This window comes from Grampus griseus, assembly GCF_964374135.1.
Source record: "Grampus griseus genome assembly, chromosome: 11".
Classification (NCBI taxonomy): domain Eukaryota; kingdom Metazoa; phylum Chordata; class Mammalia; order Artiodactyla; family Delphinidae; genus Grampus; species Grampus griseus.
The window spans coordinates 23892238-23908773 of NC_139005.1; the positions used below are offsets into that span (position 1 = coordinate 23892238).

A 16536-nucleotide genomic window follows, 5' to 3' on the forward strand; every position below is an offset into this window, starting at 1 on the left:
GTTGTCCATTACATTGATGACATTATGGTGATTGGACCCAGTGAGCAAGAAGTAGCAACAACTCTAGACTTACTGGTAAGACATTTGCATATCAGAGGGTGAGAAATAAATCCAACAAAAATTCAGGGACTTTCTATCTCAGTGAAATTTTAGGGCTCCAGCAGTGTGGGGCATGTTGAAAGATCCTTTCTAAGATGAAGAATAAGTTGTTGCATTTGGCCTCTCCTACAACCAAACAAGGAACACAACACCTAGTTGGCCTCTTCAGATTTTGGAGGCAACATATTCCTGATTTGAGTGTGTTACTCTGGTCCATCTAGTGAGTAATCCTAAAAGCTGCTCATTTTGAGTGGGGCCTACAACAAGAAAAGGCTTTGCTGCAGGTCCAGGCTGCCATGCGAGTCTCTCTGCCTCTTGAGTCATATGATCCAGTAAATCTAATGGTGCTGGAAGTATCAGTGGCAGACACTTGTCGGTGGCTCTTTGGAGCTTTCAGCAGGTCTCTACTGGTGAGTCCCAGCACAGGCTCTTAGGATTTTAGAGCAAAGCCCTGCCATGCTCTGTTGGGTAACTGCTCTCCTTTAGAGAAACAGCATTAGGCCATCATGAGCTGGGTGTTATCTGCTCCATCAAACCATAAAGTTGAGCACGCACAGCAGCACTCCATCATCGAGTGGAGGTTGTATATAAACGACGAGGCCCAATCAGGCCCTGAACACACAAGTAAGTTACATGAAGAAGTGGCCCAAATGCCCATGGTCCCCACTTTTGCTACACTACCTTTTCTTTCCCAACCTGCCCCTATGGCCTCATGGGGAATTCCCTACAATCAGTTTACAGAAGAAGAGAACACTCTGGCCTGGCTTACAGATGATTCTCATGATGTACAGGCATCTTCCAAAGTGGACAGCTGCAGCACTAGAGCTCCTTTCTGGGACATCCCTGAAGGACCGTGGTGAAGGGAAATCCTCCTGGTGAGCAGAACTTCAGGCTGTGCACCTGGTTGTTCTCCTTGCTTAGAAGGAGAAGTTGTCAGATATGCAGTTATCTACGGATTCATGGCCTATGGCCAATGGTATGTCTGGATGGTCAGGGACTTGGAAGGAACATGGCTGGAAAATTCATGACAAGGAAGTCTGGGGAAGAAGTATATGGAATGGGCAAAAGCCCAAAGATATTTCTGTCCCATATAAATGCTCACTGAAGAGTAACCTCAGCAGGGGAAGATTTTAATATTCAAGTGGATAGGATGACCTATGCTGTGAATATCAGTCAGCCTCCCTCCCCAGCCATCCCATCATCACCCAGTGGGCTCATGAAGCCATGGTGGCAGAGATAAAGGTTTATGTATTGGCTCAGCAACATGGACTTCTGCTCGCCCACAGCCAACTTGGCTGCTGCCACTGCTGAGTGCCCTATTTGCCGGCCCAGAGACCAACACTGAATCCTTGAGATGGCACCATTTCAAAGGGTGGTCAGCCAGGTACCTTGTGGCAAGCTGATTACAAGCATACTCAGAGATATTGCAGGTTCAGTTCCAGACCACCACAATAAAACAAATATTGCAATAAAATGAGTCACATGAATATTTTGGTTTCCCAGTGCATCTAAAAGTTATGCTTACACTATACTGTAGGCTATTAAGTGTACAATAGCATTATATCTTTAAAAAAATGTACAAACATTACTTAAAAAATACTTTCCTGCTAAAAAATGCTAACCATCATCTGGGCCTTCAGCAAGTCAATATTTTTACTGGTGGAGGGTCTTGCCTCAGTGTTGATGGCTGCTGATGGATCAGGGTGGTGGGTGGTGAAGGCTGGGGTGGCCGGGGCGGTTTCTTAAAATCAGACAACAATGAAGTCTGCCACATCAATGGACTATTCCTATCACAAATGATTTTTCTTTACTATGTAATACTGTTTGATAGCATTTTACACACAGAGCTTCTTTTTCTTTTTTTTAACATCTTTATTGGAGTATAATTGCTTTACAATGGTGCTAGTTTCTGCTTTATAACAAAGTGAATCAGCTATACATATATAACCCCATATCTCCTCCCTCTTGTGTCTCCCACCCTCCCTATCCCACCCCTCTAGGTGGTCACAAAGCACCGAGCTGATCTCCCTGTGCCATGTGGCTAAATCCCACTAGCTATCTATTTTACATTTGGTAGTATATATATGTTCATGCCACTCTCTCACTTCGTCCCAGCTTACCATTCCCCCTCCCCATGTCCTCAAGTCCATTCTCTAGTAGGTCTGCGTCTTTATTCCTGTCCTGCCCCTAGGTTGTTCTTTTTTTTTTTTCTTTAGATTCCATATATATGTGGTAGCATACGGTATTTGTTTTTCTCTTTCTGTACATTGAACTGCTTCGATCATGGAAGAGGCAGTATCTTGTTCTTACTAGAATAGACACTTTGGATATGGATTTGTTTTCCTTACATGAAATACTTCTGTCAAAACTATCATGAGTATACTTATAGAATGCCTTGTATACCGTCATGGTATTCCACACTGTATTGCTTCTGCTTAAGGAACTCATTTCCCAATAAATGAAGTGTGGCAATAGGCCCATGTTCGTAGAGTTCAGTGGTCTCGCCATGTTCTGCTCCATCCTGAAGCACCTGTATTGATAGAATGGTAGAATGTCCTTTTGAAGACTCATTTACAGTGCCAGCAATGTGGAAAAACCTCACGGGGCTGGGGTAAGGTTTCCCAGAGGGATGTATATGCTCTAAATCAGCATCCAACATGTGGTGCTGTTTCTCCCATAGCCAGGATTCACAGGTCCAGGAATCAAGGGGTTGAAACCAGAGTGTCACCACTCACCATTACCCTTAGTGGCCCATGAGCAAAATTTTTACTTCCTGTCCTCATGACCTTTTGCTCTACTGACCTTTTGCTCTACATGACCTTTTGCTTACTGGTCCTCATGTCCTTTTGCTCTATGATATCCACACCTAACAGGGTGTAGCACACAGTAGGCAGTCAATACACCTACTTAATCAATTACGATGAAGTGATGGATTTAGGTCATATCTTTCTCCATTTTCATTTCTGTTAAATTTGGAGTTTTTTATGAAGACTTACTAAGGAGCTAAGCAGAAGCAAACTAGGAGGAATGTGATGAGGTGATTGCTAAATTTCGTTTTCTTAAGCCAGCCCGGACTATCCCTCCCCAGCTGGGATGATTTCCAAATTGGTTTCTCTTGACCATGGAGCGTTGCTAATTCAGTTAGTGAGGCCTATGCCCCAACATCCCTGGACGTTATTATTCCTCCATCAAGAACTTAAAATTTCTCCCAGGAAAACTTTATATAAAAAGCCCACAGTGAAAGGTATCTAAATTCATTGCTGAACTGCATAATTTGGCATATACTCAGGAAACCAAAGTAAAACGTAGAGCTCTCTGATGAAAACTTTTTTTCACTAAGTACTTGACAAACAGATATGTGATTTATATATATGAAAGTTGGGATTAATAGTCTAATCTACAACACAGAGACTAAAAGAAATTTGGTTAAATAAAAAGTGGGGAATCTTTATCTGGAGAAATCTTCCTGCATCTTCACTTTGAATTCTATCAAGATTCACCACATCTGTAATTTGCTTGGGTAAACGTAGTTAATTATGAATGATTCAATATGGGTAAAATAAGATATGACAGTGGATTATATTTCTACTTAGCCTCACAAACATATTTAAGCTTTGAATCTTGACTTTTTAATAGGATGGACAGAATATTATAAACTGAGAATTTTAAAAAGTCCTAAACACTGATTCTCTGAAAAGCGAGGCAAGTTTTCCCCAAAAGCACATTGAGCGAAGTCTAGAAGCATTTGGGTTGTCACACCCTGCTGGGGAAAGGATGTCATTACCATCGAGTGAATAGAGGCCAGGGTGCTGGTAAACACCAACGTACATTACCCTGGACAGCCCCTGCTACAAAGCTTTACCCATCCCAAAATGTTAATAGTGCCAAGACCAAGAAACCTTGACAAAGTGCGATTCCTGAGAGGCAAAGCACCTTTTTTCTTTTCTAAAAATGTTTTTCTCTCAAGGGCTACCAAGAAGTATGGATTGTCTACTTAAATGCTTGAATCTTAATTTTTTATTTTCCAGAGGAGCCACCCAAAGAAGAATTAAAGTTCCCTCATGCTTTACACCTGCAAGAAATGTATGCCTTGGCACAACTGTTGTGATTAAATTTTAACACCTGTTCTCTAGAAATTAGAACGGCCTCATTTCTAGAGAACAACAGGAGAGTGAACACTATCGAATTCTACTCATGACCATGGAAAACTGGCAATCTTAAGGAGAAAAGATGCTGCAGAATAGAAAGGAAGAATCTAAGCTGCATAAGGCCTGTTCTCTACTAGTCCCAGTGCCTGGGTAGTGCCCGGCACACATAGACATTCATTAAAAATACATTGGCTGACCCTCACGGCTCCCATCTTTTTTTCCTTCAAGCCTCAGAGACCCTGCATTATACAGGATGGTTCAGAGATTGTCAAAGTAGTTTAGGCTTCTCACAGACCATATTAGGAGCATGAGGAGTAGGAAACTGGACTTTGCTCTCTGCATAAGTAATCTGAGACTTTATGAAAAGTAAGCCGTGATCCAGCCAGCTGTTCTAAACCTATTCTTCCTCCTAGAGTTGTATATCCTCCACTACTGAGTGTAAAATTATTTTAATTTTTGAAACAATTTAATTGTTTTAATGAATTATATTAAGGGTTAACCATTCCTGGACCTTGCAAATCTATAACGTATAAAATGGGTTTTCCGGGGCCAAATTTCGTATGGGAGTTTCCGGGTCCAGGAACCAAGCCATGTCTTGAGAGTAGAAGCAAGAGTTTGACGAAACATCTCTGATGATGTTTTGATCTGAGGATGAGGACTTCTCTTTGACGTTTTTCAGAATCACTTGCCTTAATTAGAGTCCTGGCCACAACTCCCCTGCCACCTGCTCTTGACAATGGGTAGTGAATGCCAGGAGATACTGGCATATGTTTTGCTTTCCTCTCAGAGCACTCATTGTACTGTGCTGGTTTCTGTTGTGTTTGAGAAATACTTGGACTCCGGACAGAGCAGGCACATTCCATTCTTTGGGGACACTTTAAGCCTTCCTTTGTTCCACAAGAAACTGGCTCATTAGAGATACGTAACCTGCTCTCTAAAATTTTTCATCACACATTGCAAAATTGTCTGGGACCAAAAAATCTGAAGAGTATCTTTGCAGTTCTAGAAAATATAACTCTAGGAAAGCATATGTTATTACAAAACAAGCATCTGACATCTTCAGAACCAATGAGGTTGGGAAGTCACCCTAACCAAACTCAGTTTCCCATCTGTATTTTCCTGCTAACCATGCTCATTTATGCCTAATATTCTATTAAAGGAGTATGGTGCCTAAACTTTTTTTTTTTTTTTTTTTTTTGCAGTATGCAGGTCTCTCACTGTTGTGGCCTCTCCCGTTGCGGAGCGCAGGTTCCGGACGCGCAGGCTCAGCGGCCATGGCTCACGGGCCCAGCCGCTCCGCAGCATGTGGGATCTTCCCGGACCAGGGCACGAACCCGTGTCCCTGCATCGGCAGGTGGACTCTCAACCACGGCGCCACCAGGGAAGCCCCATTTATATATGTAAAGACGTTGGAAAGATTTACCATCGAGTAGAGTTGCATTTGGGGAAAACACTATTTGACTTGATGACAGTTATAAATCATCTCCTCATATTTCCAAAAGAGGGTATATAAAATACATAAGACAGGACATTTAAAATAAAGCCTGCGTGCAGCAACAAAGACCCAACACAGCCAAAAATAAATAAATAAACAAATTTATTTTAAAAAATAATAATAACTGTCAAAAGAAAAAGCCAGGGCTTCCCTGGTGGCGCAGTGGTTGAGAGTTCGCCTGCCGATGCAGGGGACACGGGTTTGTGCCCCGGTCCAGGAGGATCCCACATGCCGCGGAGCGGCTGGGCCCGTGAGCCATGGCCGCTGAGCCTGCGCGTCCGGAGCCTGTGCTCCGCAACGGGAGAGGCCACAACAGTGAGAGGCCCGAGTACCGCAAAAAAAAAAAAAAAAGAAAAAGCCAGAAACCATTAAGATGAAAAATGTGGAACCAGTGACCATATGAATAGCCAATACTATAGGTAAGTTATATTTTTAAGGGTTTTACATGTATTCACTCACATAATCCTTACCACAGCATTATTAAGTGGATACTTTAGTTATCCCCAGTTTACTGATGAACAAACTGCAGCATTGAAAGATTAATAATTTGCCTGAGATTATAGACCTAGTAAGTGGTAGAACTGGTATTTGATTTCAGTCTTGCTTAGAATCTGAGTGCTAAACTAGGATACTGTACTGCCTTCCAAATTTGGTGACACCACTTTTCTGAGCTTCAAGACAGGCAAAGCAAAAATAATAAATACTTTTCCCAAGTGCTAAATTTTGAGAAAATCATTAGATAGATTGTAATGTGAATAACATTATATAACATGACAAAACATATCTTTCATTGCTCTTTTGCACAAGGTCCAAATGTGTTCTTCAAAATAATATTTCTCACATCAATCCTTAATAAAAGGGATTTAGACAACCAATGAAAATAGCTAACAGTTGAAACCCATAGTACTTTCTAGTGTATAGCACTGATAATTGTGATTTGTGTCGTTGATCTCTGTTTTATTTACATTAGTAACAGTTGTAATTAACTTGTTTATGTATTTACTTATGTGTGTATCACTGGCCTCCTCTTCTAGAGCGACAGCAAGGATCTGTTTGTCTTATTCAACCGTTTACCTTCAGAACTTAGCATAGAGTCTGGCATGGCAAGTGCACAGAATTATTTGTTGAGTAAATCCATGAATGAATGAATCCTCCAAAGGCAAAGAGTTCTGCCCAAGAACGTAGGCTCAAGATACTCAAAGTATAAATTATGACTATAATTTTAAACTATAAATTATAATTAATTTATACATCAGGACTTTGAAAAATCATTTTTTGTTAAGCAGTCACTGGAGTTGACTTGACTGGAGTGAAAAGGGCAGGGTGTTGGCTTTTTCACTTGTTTTTTTGTTGTTGTTCTTCTTCTTTCAAGCTCTGATGTCAGGGCTGGTCCCTGGAGTTGTGTTCTGCAAGATCCACCCAAATCCCATCCACAAAGACAGCCGAAGACTTGCTGCAGGCAGCAAAGTCAGTGACAGAAAGGAAAGTCTGCTCCCACACTATGGCCTTGCCTCCTCCAAAGCTCCGCGGCTTCCAATCAACAATCTTGAGGCCAGGCTTAAAGACAAAACACTTCACGTTGCATGGAGTGTTTTTTCTTGGAAGTCACAGCATCCAAGTGCTGCATCTGGCTTCCCACCACCAGATCTGCTCTTGGAAATGATTTTCTCTGAATAAAACTGCAACTGAAATACTAATTATGTCATAATTTTTAAAATTTGATCCTGTTCTAATCTTTGGTTTCACGGGTTTGGGGCTATTCCCAACCTTATCATTTACATTCTCATAACACTGAATTCTTTGTATTATTCCCCCATACAGCATCCCACACCACACATTGGGCCTTTGCTTTTGATCTTTCTTTGGCCTGGAATGCCCTTACCCCAGCCCTTATCTCTTTTCAAGTTTGACCACAGGTGTCACCACCTATAGGGGCCTTCCTGAAATTTCCAGATCCTGCTATGCACCCTTCCTCTGTGCTTTCTTTGGTTTTAGCATTACCATATTATATTTCACGGTCTCTAGGTGTCTATCTCCTCCATCAGACTACAAACAATTCCTTGAGAGCAGGAACCATGTCTTACTCATTTCTTGTCCACAGTTCCTGGCATAACATCTAGCAGGGAGAGAAATCTCAGTAAATATTGATTGAAATGAATTGTGTTGCCAATAAGCCATGATGCTATCACTCTGTCTGACCTTTTCCTGCATTCAAAACTCCTGGAAATGCCAGCAACATTTTAAATGACTGCATTTTAGCACTACTGAGAATGTAATCTTTTGTTATTTTTCTTTCTTTTCAGGAACCTCTTTCCGAAGCTATAAAAGACAAAGGGAAGAGCCATGTCCATGATTGCAGATTTCTATGGTGGCAAGTCCATTCTCATTACTGGGGCCACAGGCTTCCTGGGCAAAGTGTTGATGGAGAAGCTATTTCGCACCAGCCCAGACCTGAGAGTCATTTACATCCTTGTGAGGCCCAAGGCTGGCCAGACCCTGCAGCAGAGGGTTTTCCAGATCCTAAATAGTAAGGTATGCCTTATGGGAAGAGCCTTAGGGCATGGTGACTCACTACAATGTTCCCTTATAGTCCCAAACTGCAGGTGGGGACCAGGATATCTGGGCAGGTAGAGGAAAGGAGACAAAACAAGATAACAAGGAACAGCTCATGGAAATCTGTGGTGTTTTCCCATAAGAGAGGAAAGAGTGCTTAGACCCTGTCCAGAAGAGGTGAGCGGGTAATCTATATTCTGCAAATTACTGGGTAAGAGTCAAAACACTAAAGCTCGCAGAGTGGACTCGCCAGGCTTGAAATCTATCATGAGGTCATCCAAACTCTTCCCTAATTTTCATTTAAATTTAAGGTAGCTTTCCTCCAAATTTTTAGATAGTATATTGCATATTACATCATATCATATTATAAACAGATGTGATTACTAAGTAGCCATGCAGTAATACTTTCAGTTGTCTAAAAGCCACAAGTTGTATACTTTATCTATGATAACTTGATATTTCTATTATCCCATTATATTTCTATTATCCTGTAAGTTCTTCTAAGGGAAAATGAAACATATGTGTGAATGAGCATTTGGGTATCAAACTTTCTCACTCCCCTCCCCCCAAAATATGAATGTCATCTCATGTCTTAATTTATAAATTTGAAGGCTTTCATCTCAAACATATTATCAATTTTTTGTCACTTTATACCTCTTACCCTCCAGCTTGCAATGTTTAGAATAATAACAACAGTGACCTCCTAGGATTGCCATGGGAATTAATTTAAATGTACGTGTCTTGTTCATAGACTCCTTTGGAAAGTACAAGGTTACTTAGGGTTGGCAAAAAGAAGATTTAAATAAGAAATTGTTTTTACAAAGTCTCCTTTCCAGTGTTTAGGCATGCTAACATCTAATGGAGTGGTGTATCTGATAGCACAGCACATTATAGACACCCCGTAAGCTTGATGATTACATTTTATCTTCTGGCACCAGCATGAGATTTTGGTATAAACCATCATCAGGAGAATCACAAAAGCCTCTCCTGTATCTCATAGCTTAACTCAGCAGTGGGACAAATAATAATAGCTGGCACTTACTGGGTACTTAGTACATGGCAGACACTATTCAAATGAGCCTTACCTCATTGATTTTTCAACAACCCTGTGAAGTAAGAATTAATATCCAAATTTTACAGATGGATAAATGAGACCAGAAGTATTAACTTTCCAAAGGTCACCCAGTTAGTAAATGAGAGAGTCAGACTTCAGACACCCACCCCCCAAGTCTGGCTCTAAGGCAAGCACACTTGCCTATACCCTACACTGCCTGCATTGTAAGTAATGGCTCTTAAGAATAAGAAAAAAAAGGATGATGTGGCATAAAACCAAAATTGAGAAGAAACTCTCAGATCCTTCTTCATACAGCTTGCTCAGTTATACATCCCTAATGGACTGTTTTCATCATGTAGGAGACATGCCTCTTTAGCTTTGTAGCCAGCTTATGAATTTCTAGATAAGTATTTTGGCAGAGAGTCTTGTGGTCAGCATAATTTTCGCCTATAGTTATATTCAATGCATTGTATTTGATAACACAGCAATAATTCTTTTGGTATGGAAATCTTGATTATACTATAAATAACTTATTTGTGAAACTGGCTTGCAAATCTCTACCTGTTTCCACTATTGGGCTGTTTACAACTGTCAGCTGTTGACTTTTATAAACAGTGGTCCTTAAACTGTGGTCTCCCAACCAGCAGCATCAGTATCACCTGGGAACTATCTGTTGCTATCAGATGGTGCTTAAGAGCATGGGCTTCAGAGGTAGATTGACCTGGGTTTGAATCTCAGCACTGCTAATTATTAGCCGTGGGACAGTGGGCAAGATACATACTCTACTGAACCTCAGTTTCCTTATCTGTAAAATGGGATAATAATATCTTGCTCACATACATTTATGGCAATCTTTGGATGAGGAGAGCTGGCTCTCCCTGAAGCTCTCTTCCAAGATCGATGAAACTTCTTTCCCGGAAACCCTCAGCAAAATTTTCCTTACATCTCATCAGCCTGGGTTAAGTTATATATCAACTTCTGAACCAACCTCTGTGGCCTGAGGTACACCATGTACTGATTTGTTCAGAAACTTCAGATCTAAGCCAATCACTGGCCACCTGGAAATTCTCAATAATCTTACAGAGAATCTTAAATTAAGGATATAATCAATCATAATTTCATTAAGTTTATAGGGAGACCCAAGCTGACATATGGGTTAAAAAGGCAAAATAAAATTTCTCTGAGTTTTATTAATGTAAAATATAAAATAATCAGCTTTGTTTTTTAACTAATCCAAAACATACCCATAAATTTGTCATCTCCAATTCAGAGATCACTAAACTGGAGCTTGGTGGTATCTTAAAACCAAGGAAACTGCAGTCAGCAGCCATTTGCTAAATTCCTGGATGCTCAGGGCTTTACATTTCTAGGCAGCAGCTGTCCTCCAGTTGTAGTTTTAAAAATTCTTCTCCTGCTGGGAAAACTGGACAGCTACATGTAAAATAATGAAATTAGAACACTCGAACATCATACACAAAAAGAAACTCAAAATGGATTAAAGACCTGAATGTAAGGCCAGACACTATAAAACTCTTAGGGGAAAACATAGGCAGCACACTCTATGACATAAATCACAGCAAGATCCTTTTTGACTCACCTCCTAGAGAAATGGAAATAAAAATAAAAATAAACAAATGGGACCTAATGGAACTTAAAAGCTTTTGCACAGCGAAGGAAACCATAAACAAGACAAAAAAAACAACCCTCAGAATGGGGGAAAATATTTGCAAATAAAGCAACTGACAAAGGATTAATCTCCAAAATTTACCAGCAGCTCAATATCAAAACAACAAACAATGCAATCCAAAAATGGTCAGAAGACCTAAATAGACATTTCTCCAAAGAAGATATACAAATGGCCAACAAATACATGAAAGGATGCTCAACATCACTAATCATTAGAGAAATGCAAATCAAGACTACAATGAGGTATCACCTCACACCAGTCAGAATGGCCATCATCAAAAAATCTACAAACAATAAATACTGGAGAGGGTGTGGAGAAAAAGGAACCCTCTTGCACTGTTGGTGGGAATGTAAATTGATACAGCCACAGTGGAGAACAGTATGGAGGTTCATTAAAAAACTACAAATAGAACTACCATATGACCCAGCAATCCCACTACTGACCATATACCCTGAGAAAACCATAATTCAAAAAGAGTCATGTACAACAATGTTCATTGCAGCTGTTTACAATAGCCAGGACATGGAAGCAACATAAGTGTCCATTGAGAGATGAATGGATAAAGAAGATGTAGCACATATATACAATGGAATATTACTCAGCCATAAAAGAAATGAAACTGAGTTGTTTGTAGTGAGGTGGATGGACCTAGAGTCTATCATACAGAATGAAGGCAGAAGGAGAAAAACAAATACCGTATGCTAACACATATATATGGAATCTAAAAATAAATAAATAAAAATGGTTCTGAAGAACCTAGGGGCAGGACAGGAATAAAGATGCGGATGTAGAGAATGGACTTGAGGACATGGGGAGGGGGAAGGGTAAGCTGGGACGAAGTGAGAGAGTGGCATGGACATATATACACTACCAAATGTAAAACCGATAGCTAGTGGGAAGCAGCTGCATAGCACAGGGAGATCAGCTCGGTGATTTGTGACCACCTAGAAGGGTGGGATAGGGAGGGTGGGAGGTAGGCACAAGAGGGAGGGGATATGGGGATATATCTATATATATAGCTGATTCACTTTGTTATAAAGCAGAAACTAACATACCATTGTAAAGCAATTATACTCCATTAAAAATGTTTAAAAAAAAAAAAAAGATAGCCCTAATAGAATCAAATCCAGCATACAAAGTTAGCTTCGTATGAGCAGTCAGTCTCACCTATCTTCCCCTTTGCTAAGCCTTCCTTCACATGGGCTCCTAAATTCAACCTCAGAATAAACAGTATTTTCTTTTGTCATTAAAAATCTTTCCTTTTCCTCAAAGAGACTTTGCTATTACAGTAACACTATTGAAGATACGTCTAAATGAGTATTTTAAAAGGGAACAATTGCTATAGCACCGAAATGCTCAAGACATTGAAATATGGACATTTCTTCTTCAGTCTCTATTTCTGGTTTTTGCAGCAAAGGCATTAATTATACTTCCATAAATTTTGACTTATGTGGTCAGATAGAAAGACAGGGCCCGGGCTTCTTCATAAAAAGAGAATGATATAGTTTAATATTTTTGCAATGTTTTCTTTAAAAGTGAAACTATTCCATATGAAGTCTAGTTTTCCTCGATTTGGTTAGAATTTAGAAGGAAATGGTGCAAGTCTGTTATTCCAAACATGTGGGTCCCCACAACCAACTTTCCAACACAGGGTTATACTTAAAGGAATATACCCAGACATCTTTGGTTTCATAATAATTCTGTCTGCTTTTATGCTTTCCTAATTTCAGATTCAGTGAGAAGAGTCTCAGGTTTGTCAAATAATACACCATTTTCTCAGAAGTATTTGATTTGCTGAAATCAATAACACATGTATTATCCCAATTTTTTCCCTTTAATTTTTTAAACTAAGGCCTTTTCGTTATTTCCTTCATGTGTTCCCATTGTGTCTTCCACATCTGACACAGTGCTTGACACTCTGTAGGTAATCAACCAAATATGTTCAATGAACAAGTTTAATGTACTCCAGTTCTTTAAGCCAGTCTTTACTTCTGTTGTATGATCACTCTCACCCTAGGTTCTTACTCAGAAGAGCTTTCCTGTCTGGGTTAAAGTTTCTTCTGGAAGGCCTCTGATTCTACAAATATTTATTAAATATCTTATATGAATCAGGATCCAGTCTAGATTCTGCCATTGAACTTTATTTTGACATGACAGAGTGATTTAAATGCCTCCAAGCCTTATTCCTAAGAAGGGTCTGGTATTACTTTTACTTGGTACTTGCCTCCTGTCACACAAAACAATGCATGAATTCTAATCCACCTTAAGTAATACAGTGAGTTTGAAGGTAGATTAATGATATCAGGTATAGGAGGCTTGGAAACTTTCTTTAAAACATAATGAATAAAACTGATACCAGTTTGCCTTTGATTCCCACTGTGTCCTCAGGAAATATGGTCAAGAGAACATCTGTTCTATTGATATCTATCTATCAAAATTCGTTCATCAGCTTCATTCCTTTCCTTTCACGGCATGGACAGCAACTACCTCTCACTTCCTGTTTCCATGCCTTCAGAGAGAGACAATTAAGTAGGAAATGCTTTGGAAAGAAGGTTATTTTTAATCCTTTGGCCACATAGAATTGGGACTCAAGAATCAGAACAGAGGATCAGTTTCCTCACATATGCTAAGATCCTTAAGTATTTTCAGACCACTTAAAGGAACATATCAATTGAGGGAAAGGTATCTGAATTAATGGCAGATCCTTGAGGACTTTCTCACAAAGATAATTAAGGTGGCACTCTAAGAAAACAACCAGAGACACACATAAATAATGTGCAAATATATTTATTGAACATGTTTACTTTTATCGTTAAGTAAAAAAACCACTGTCTTTTGTAGTGAAAAACCAGAACAATAATCTTTTTCCAAAAGAATTTTCTAAATGCAATTACAATGAAGTTGTTTTATTTTTATAGTGGGAGAAAAAGCCCACTTTTTTTTTTTTTTTTTTTTTTTTTTTTGGTACGCTGGCCTTTCACTGTTGCGGAGCACAGGCTCCGGACGCGCAGGCTCAGCGGCCATGGCTCACGGGCCCAGCTGCTCCACGGCATGTGGGATCTTCCCGGACCAGGGCATGAACCCACGTCCCCTGCATCGGCAGGCGGACTCTCAACCACTGGGCCACCAGGGAAGCCCAAGCCCACTTTTTAAGATAGTAAATAAATAAGGCAGCAAAGCAATCACGAATTTCCAAAATTATGTCATCAGATATAAGTTGTTTACTTTTAGTTTAGAAACTTTATCAGAATTAAATAGTTTGACCGAAGTGAGAGAGTAGCATTGACATATATACACTACTAAATGTAAAATAGATAGCTAGTGGGAAGCAGCTGCATAGCACAGGGAGATCAGCTAGGTGCTTTGTGACCACCTAGAGGGGTGGGATAGGGAGGGTGGGAGGGAGACGCAAGAGGAAGGAGATATGGGGTATATGTATACATATAGCCGATTCACTGCGTTATACAGCAGAAACTAACGCAACATTGTAAAGCAATTATACTCCAATAAAGATGTTTAAAAAATAAAATAAAAAATAAAAGTAAGACTCAAAAAAAAAAAAAGAAAGAAATACGATTCTAAGTTTATAAAATCGTTTTTAAGAAAACTCTCCTAATTTCTTTCACAAAATCTGAGAAGTTTCTACGGAGAATAAGCCAAATTTCCCATGTTGACATGTGAACATGCTAACCGCAGACCCACTTGTGGGTCCCCAGGCATCCCAAGCTGACTGCTTGGTCTCTTGTTATGAAAAATGTGCTCATTTAAGTATGAACCAACAAGCTTTCCAGGTAGCAGAAACAATTTTCAGTGGCAAAATTGATATTTATTTTGCTATCTAGAATGCGGCTTTGCTTAAAGACATGATTCTTCCCCATGACAAGAGATAATTAGTTGCAAATAAATCATTCAGTTATGAAGCTCAAAGTGTTGACAGCATTTTGAGGTTCTTCAAAGAAGAACCTTTAAAGATGTGTTCCTTTTTACAACAGTCATGTCCCATTTATATCCATTTAGGTTCTTAAGTTGGTCATAATCTACTCTGAATAACTCTTTAAGAAAACATCAAGAAGACAATATCCGTACCTGAAAAATAAAACCACAAGTAGTTGAATTTATTTTGAGTGAGGTAGTTAATTAAGAGTGAGGTCAGAATCTAAAAAAAAAAAAAAATTCATTGAGAGAATACCAGAAATGGTTAGGCATTTCCTCTTAAACTAGAGTAATCAGGTAAGGAAAGGGTTACAATGAGATTGTGCTGGGTTTAGAATGCAGCATCTGAGAAGACCGGGCAAAATTCAAGACTCCCAGGGAGGGACCATCCTGTATGATGTCACCAGGAAGCAGATTTATAAACAAAGGCAGAGCTTGGCAGGTTGCACTGGATATTTTAAGTCAACTTCTCTGGAAAAATGTGAATTACTCAATAAGCTCTCAGCTGCTCCTGAGATAAATCAACTTTGAAATACCCTGGAGAGTTTTGGGTAATGAATCATGCAGGGTCACACACGGGGCCCTCAGTTCATAGAACTGATTAGATTTAAGACAATAGAAGATAGCAACATTTTATGAAATAGTTTATTGAATCATTTTGCAAGATTATCACTGTTTGGTAGTTTTTAGAAGACATTAGATCCCTAAGAGGAAAAATAATGCGTTTAAACAAATTAACTTCCAACTAAATAACACAGGCAAAGAAAAGGCCAACACTTTGACATCACTGGAGTATTAAGAAGCACCCAACAGAAAAGTTATTCATTTTATGTAGAAGTTTATTGTTAATTTTCATAGACTTTTTTTTTCTTTTTTTGCGGTACGCGGGCCTCTCACCGTTGTGGCCCCTCCCGTCGCAGAGCACAGGCTCCGGACGCGCAGTCTACAGATGCGCAGGCTCAGCGGCCATGGCTCACGGGCCCAGCCGCTCCGCGCCATGTGGGATCCTCCCAGACCGGGGCACGAACCTGTGTCCCCTGCATTGACAGGCGGACTCTCAACCACTGCGCCACCAGGGAAGCCCTTCATAGACTCTTTTATAAGGAAGAAAAGCATTTTCATGTTTGGTTCAGGCTACCCTGTGTAAAAGCTGCTTGTCCACAACTTTTAAAAAAAGATGAATTTCTGATTGATATTAATAATTCTGTTAAATCTCCATATAAGGCAAAGGCGATTAGAACCAGAAGTTTGTATTTTAAATTCCCAAAGTCAGTTTTGTTCCATTACCACTTTTTACTTTTCCTAAGAAACTAATGATCCCACAAAAAAGCAAGAGGCTTTTATAAACTTGAGACAACTTGAGGGACTATTGCCAGGAATTAAAATTTCCCATGATTAACAAACACACTTTTGAAAGAGTATAACTGATTCTCAGTTTGACAGACACTCAACTCAGATTAGTTGAAGCATGTTAAGCCTCTCCCCTAAGGGCCATTTCCTTCCTTTAAAGAAAAAAAAAAACTTTTTAAATTGATTTTGTCCTGGGGATATTCTTTAAGGTCCCAGA

At 39.7% G+C, this 16536-nt stretch overlaps 1 protein-coding gene across 4 annotated transcripts in view; it reads left to right on the forward strand.

Annotated features, from left to right (window-relative positions):
• Positions 1–16536, forward strand: part of FAR2 (fatty acyl-CoA reductase 2) — a 137985-nt gene that overhangs the window by 78065 nt on the left and 43384 nt on the right. For 3 of the 4 annotated variants that reach the window (XM_082666331.1, XM_082666330.1, XM_082666332.1), the window contains exon 2: positions 8046–8274. In XM_082666331.1, coding sequence (XP_082522457.1) covers positions 8086–8274 — 189 coding nt within the window. In that variant the 5' untranslated portion in view covers positions 8046–8085. Of the gene's footprint in view, positions 1–8045; positions 8275–8354; positions 8473–16536 lie in introns of those variants that run through there. The other variant, XM_082666333.1, reaches the window with a different exon arrangement.